This window comes from Taurulus bubalis (genome assembly GCF_910589615.1).
Source record: "Taurulus bubalis genome assembly, chromosome: 6".
NCBI lineage: Eukaryota > Metazoa > Chordata > Actinopteri > Perciformes > Cottidae > Taurulus > Taurulus bubalis.
The window spans coordinates 16,594,287-16,600,789 of record NC_136594.1 but is presented as its reverse complement, the minus strand read 5'-3'; the positions used below and the strand labels follow the sequence as shown (position 1 = coordinate 16,600,789).

The window sequence follows — 6,503 nt, the reverse complement described above, 5'->3', positions numbered from 1 at the left end:
AAATAAACAAATCATTACCACTGTACCAGCGTGCCTCAAGCTCTTAATGGTGGCGTAGCTCTTGGCTGATTTTCCTATGGAGGACTTTTATAAATTGAGCCTTGAGTAAGCTGTGTTTTTTTGGATGGTGCTCTAATGCCAAGCCTGAGCGCTTTTGAGAGTCACCTAGTTTTTAATTTCTTCCGTGCTGTAGCAAGTACTGAACGACAGAAATGTACAGTTAACAGTCCATCAACGTGTAAGATGATATATTAAAGGAAAAGTTCAAGACCTTAAAAGGAGTTGGCAGTGATGTCTGTGTGAAAAGAAAAGAATAACCTTAAATGTTTGAGGTATGCTCATTCAATTGCTATGCATACGCCCATAATAAGGAAGATTGACTTTATTCAAATTCCCCAATATTAACCATCCTCACTCTTTTGTTCCTCTCTGTGTGCATGTGCTGCAGTAGATGTATACCTGCTGTGTCTGTTTTTTTTACTCTATCAACTCTCCCTGTTTGTATAAATTTAAATTCCTGAATTCTAATCCTGCTTGACATCAGGAGTCAAGTGCAGCTGGAAAATGAGTAATGTGTGCTTCTATATTTAATGACAAGAACATTACAGCAAGTCCTCTTTTAACATTCTTGGAAAATGGCGAGGAGGGGGGGCGCTGTCAGTGTTGGGGTAGTTACTCAGAAAAAGTAACTAGTTACTAGTTACTTCTGAAAATTGTAACTAGATTACTTTACTAGTTACTGCATTTGAAAAGTAACTTCACTACTAGTTACTTTACTTTCCATTTTTTTAAGCAAATGTCCAAATTAACCGCAAAGATACCTGGACAAACATCATGGCCCTTTCATCACTTTATTTTCAATAAAGGGCATCTCTTAGCCTTTCCACATGTATTGTAATTGTAAACATGTCAAACAAAATGGCATATAAAACTCAGCTATTAACTTGAATGAACATTAACCCTGTTCACACTGTCTGACCAAAGAAATATGCCTCACTTTAAAATCCACAAACAACAGGATACAAGAGGCTGTGTATGGTGGGGACATTCAGGTCAAACAGCATAACACATTAAAAACAGGCTTTTGGATACATGAGACCCCACTAAACCAAATGGGGGCCTACTCCTAAGAACAAAACCAGCTTGTTATAGGAATCATTGTAGTGGTTTAAGAAAAATAGAAAAATTAATGGCACCTTTTCCCATAAAATAGAAACAGAAATGCACTTAACCCAAAAAATAGAAACAGAAAATGCAATTAAATTAACAGAAAATCCACTTCATCATTGCCTAAATAAACAGAAAGTGCACTATATCCTATGAAGTTTATCATTTTTCTCTATTCTTCAAAATAGCGATTGTATCGCATGAGTAAAAGTCTCTCGAATCTTTTATCCGACAGCCTGTAATGCGTTACTTTACTTCGTTACCTATAATAGTAATTACGTTACTGTAATCCGTTACTTTGTAACTCGTTACCCCCAACACTGGGCGCTGTGTGCAATGTGTACATACTGTCGAATACGATGTTCTACGATTTGATTGTACAGAACAGAGATATTGATCAGTAGTACAGTAAGCTGGACTGTAAGGGAGCGAAGCCTCAAAGCATCTCTATGTTCTCAATGTGAAGCTAATGGTCGTGTTTGAGTTGTACTACGTTTTTTGATGCAGTGTGAGCTGTGTTGCACGTCCTTGTTTCGAGTGAGTCACGGCAGAAGCATGTGTATGGGCATACGTGTGTGAGCAAGCGCACGCATAGAAATACATACACACACACACAGGTTGGAGTGGGCTTGTTACAGAACCTCAGACTTGCAGCTCTTGTCACCTGGGATTTGTGTGTGTGTGTGTGTGTGTGTGTGTGTGTGTGTGTGTGTGTGTGTGTGTGTGTGTGTGTGTGTGTGTGTGTGTGTGTGTGTGTGTGTGTGTGTGCGCGCGCGCGCACACTGTGCTGTGCTGTAGGCAGAACTGATGACTCTTCATGTGCCTCTCTACCTACGAGAGCAGCTCTGTTGCCTAGCAACACTGACCAAACAGCAGTAGCAAAGAGGAAGAGTCAAGTTCTCTCAAACCCTTCATTTCTCTCTCACGCTATTCCTCTTTACCTTTTTTTTGGGTTATCAGCTCCATCATACTATTAGGTGTGTGTGTGCGAGTGACAGGGTGAATCTGCTCTAAAGTCTCCGGCATGTGAGACTGAGGTAGAGCTTCCTCGATCTGATGCTGATTTGCTTGCCTATAATTTAACACAATTTCTATCCCATTGGCACACCAGTATCAAACATTTATTTTGCCGTGCATAATAAGTGAGTTGTCTCATTTTATACACACTTCCTAGAATACAATTGTATTTTTAAAGGCATGAGATAGGGCAGGACAATATGTTGATATTATATTGTGATACGAGATTAGATATCATCGTATATATTTTGTATATTGTACTGTCAGGAGTGTTGTCTCTTCGTAGTTTTAAAAGCTGCATTACAGTAGTGATGTAATTTTATATTGTTCTATGTTTTGCCTTTACCCACTTAGTCTATATATCCACATTACTTTTTTAAATTATTTATATAAATTATCATTGTGTAGATATGTTGAGAACGGCACCAGTAGTCAATCCAACAATATAATATTGAGGTATTTGACCAAAAAGATCTTTATATTGGATTGCTCCATGTCGCCGAGCTCTAGATTAGATCATACATTTACACATGCTGATTTTAAATTTGGGATACACCAAAACTGAGAAAAAAAAGGCCAATCTATCTATGTTTATGTCTCAGGTGTGCTTACGATGTCATGCGTCAGCAACAGACCACACAGCTGAGAAACATCCAACATGTCAGCTGTTTGGAGATAGTTTACACTTCAATAATAAATATTAATTCAGTACATTAATATGTATGTATTTCTTACATCTACTTTCACAAAGTTAGGAAAACACTATTTAAGTCAGGTTTAAAAGTCTTCTTAAATTTAACACATTGAGCTACTTTCATTATTTGGAAGGTTTATGGATTCATCATTTTCTAGTGTTTTTAAGAAAATACGGACACCAAGTCCAGTGTGAGAGACATATTTTCTGTGTTACCAAGTTCAATAGATTGGTCCATTGCTAATCCATAAACATATAGTGTGATTTAGACTGTTTGCTTTGGCTTTTAGTTCATGCTTGTGTGTTTGTTTAGCGTGTGTGTACGTGCGTGCGTGCGTGCGTGCGTGCGTGCGTGCGTTGTTCATTTGGTCCATGAGAATTTTACCCGTCCCCTTTTGGTCCGTCTCTGACTACGCAGTCCAGAGCAGATGGGATTCCTCCCGATGGCAGCAACATCCTGCTTGTGCTCAGCACACGTGCACGCAGACTGTACCCTGCGTGTCACTGACCCACAGGGGGGAGAGGAAGGAGGAGGGGAGAGAAGGGCATGCTGGTGGGAATGAAGGGAGAGAAGAGAGATAGATGGTGGGATCAAAGGGAAAGAACAGAAAGCAATGGAGTAAGAAGTGGAGAGGAAGCTTCTGTTTTTTTCCTTATCTGTGATATATATCTGTCTTTGTTTCTCTTTGTGTACATTCCTGACATGGATGATTATTTGGGGCCTTGAATAAACCAAATGTAACAATCATGTTGCTCAAGCCACCCTGTCTCTTACCACTGCTCTTCCCTCTTCCTCCTCCCTCCTCCCCCTCCCCCCTTTCTCTCTTCTATACCAACTCCTTGACTGGCTCTTCACCTCCCTCGTTATCACTTCCCCAAAATGTGCCTCCCTCTCCAGGTTAGTCTAGCATATGCCTATGAGACCAAGGATGCGCTGTGCCTGGTGTTGACCATAATGAATGGCGGTGACTTAAAGTTTCACATCTACAACATGGGCAACTCCGGCTTCGATGAGCAGAGGGCCATCTTCTATGCTGCTGAGATCTGCTGTGGCCTTGAGGACCTACACCGGGAGAGGATAGTCTACAGGTCAGACACCATTGGGGGCATAAACTGTTTTGGGGAGAGTGTAGATGGGTAATCACTTCAAGAAGATTAGACTAACACATTATTTATTTTTTTACTTCTGTTTAGAAGATTATTGCATATTGTGGGCCGGCCAGCGTAGAGGCTTAAGGAAATTTTTCAGGGGTATTTTGAGGATCTCTGTCTCTGAGGACCTTTTGAGGTTTATAGTACCAGAACAACATTATGTAAGCTTGTTGTTGTTGTACAGGAGAATTTCTCTACAACTGGCTAAATGTCCTGGCCTTCAAAGGAACAGTCCACCGATTTGACACCGGAAGTTCGGTTTACTTGTCATGAGAAGCACGACTCAACCAGTAAAAACGGTTGTATGATGTCTGGCTATTTGTCCCAGCGCTGGTGTTATGAAGAGATATACACCATAAGAGTGTTTGCAATTGTGTTTGATTGGCACAAGTGCAAATTTAAAGTCCTGGATAATGAAGTGTCACTGGATTAATGTAGTATACTGATTTCACTGAGGTGTCATGCATCTTTCTCACTCAATGGAGCCTCAGAGTAATGTTAAGGTAAACACTGGTGTTCTTGGTGGATGCCTGCACTCACATAGACACGACCCATGTGGTCATATAAACACACCGTGTTGCTTGATTTCTGCATGTGTGACAATGAGTTGGCAAAAAAGAGGGTTACAATACAGTCAAATATAAGTGTGGTAAGTGAATTGAAAAAAGGATTGAAATAGGCCAAAACACATAAATGAGTTCTGTGATGAGAAAATGCATCTATTGGAACACTGTTGAAAACAGGAACATAGCTCAGTACAATATAACGCATGATAACAAATAAAGCAAATAAAGATATGTGTACAGATAAGCCTTCTATTAATCCACATGAAAGATTGTGGAAACACACAGGCAATAAAAGACAGTGAAATGTCAACAACATCACAAGTTAATAAAGGATACAAATATTTATGTTATAGTAAAATCTTCCAATGTAATTTCTATTGTTATACAAACATTAAATCAATGAAATTACTCCATCACATGTTGTTTTTTTTCTTTTTCTGCAGGGATTTGAAACCTGAAAACATCCTTCTGGATGATCGTGGTACGTTCCATTTTTGTTCCTCTTTTTAAGTAACACAAGCTACAAGACACGCATGCAGTTTGTTACTCGTTTACATTATGATGTGCAAGTACAGCAGCAGTATGTCTCTCACAGGCTAAAAAGTTATCTCTTGAAGTTCTTCAGTTCACGCGCTCTCCTCTTCTTCTGAGTCATACTCCCATATCATCTATTTTCTGTAACACTCATCTTGAGAAATCTCTTTCATGTATCTCTTGCGCGCTTACTTTTTGTATTCTCTTTCTTTTTCACTTTTATCATAAAAGATCATTTTAGTGTAACATGAGTAAACTCCATTGAGGATCTTTAACCTTTGCTCTCTTGGTATCCAGAAAAGGAAATGTATTCCTCTGAAGAGTACATTTTTATTAAAGTACGTTCATTCAACATGATCTTAGTTAGGTTATTAATCTGTGGTTATTTTTCAGGACACATCCGAATTTCTGATTTGGGCCTTGCTGTACAAATCCCTGAAGGAGAGACGATACGAGGGAGAGTGGGCACTGTTGGATACATGGGTAAGAATTTGGGTAACTCTGATACCCTCTTCTACCTCCTCAAGCCGTCATCCTTCTTTACGAAAACCACTGCAATAAACTTCATCAACTGTCTCCGTTCCACTTGATTCAGATTGTAAACCCTGTCAGGCTCCTGTTTGCCACTTGAACTGAGCTCTCATCTCTCACTCCTCATCCCTGCCTCCTCTCAGCTCCCGAGGTGATCCAGAACGAGAGCTACAGCGTCAGCCCGGACTGGTGGGGGCTGGGCTGCCTGATCTTTGAGATGATACAGGGCCAGTCGCCCTTCCGAAAGCGCAAGGAGCGTGTCAAGCGGGAGGAGGTGGACAGACGAGTGCGCGAGGAGCCGGAGGAGTACTCTGATAAGTTTGCAGAGGAGGCGAAGGACATCTGCAGACAGGTGAGACAGAGGAGATATAGGTGCGTTTCCGTTATGTATAGTCGCGAAACTTCAAGTTCTTGTCTTTTATAAACAACATGAAATGGTTTATATTACTGCCATAACTGCCTTTATTAATATAATAAGTAGGTATGTGGCCTCAGTAGGTGAGCACATTTTATTTTCTGCCAATCACTCAGTAGATACAGTGACAAATGAAAAACAGAAGTTCAATGATTTTTACAACTTATTTCTGAAAAAATTTAAACCTGTTAGTGGAACAAGTTGTAAACACACAACAGTTACACATTATCACCTTTTTAAAGTGGAAGTTGCATATTTACACATCCAGCTGATAAAGAGCAATAGTATTTGTATTTCTGGTGACCTGACGAAGGTAAGGTCTCCACCAATTTCATGGAGAAACAGCTCGCTCTTTTGCTGCTAAATGCTCTTCTTTGTTCACCAAGTTGTCACAAATTTTGTCGTTGGGTGCTGGACAGACGCTACA

The 6,503-nt window shown here is 40.1% G+C and overlaps 1 protein-coding gene across 1 annotated transcript in view; it reads left to right on the top strand.

The window, feature by feature from the left end:
• The window catches only part of grk4 (G protein-coupled receptor kinase 4), a 39,119-nt gene that overhangs the window by 26,807 nt on the left and 5,809 nt on the right, over positions 1-6,503 (top strand). The window contains exons 9-12 of the mRNA XM_079220338.1: positions 3,777-3,967; positions 5,040-5,077; positions 5,524-5,613; positions 5,805-6,013. Of these exons, the coding sequence (XP_079076464.1) occupies positions 3,777-3,967; positions 5,040-5,077; positions 5,524-5,613; positions 5,805-6,013 (528 nt within the window). The remainder of the gene's footprint in view (positions 1-3,776; positions 3,968-5,039; positions 5,078-5,523; positions 5,614-5,804; positions 6,014-6,503) is intronic.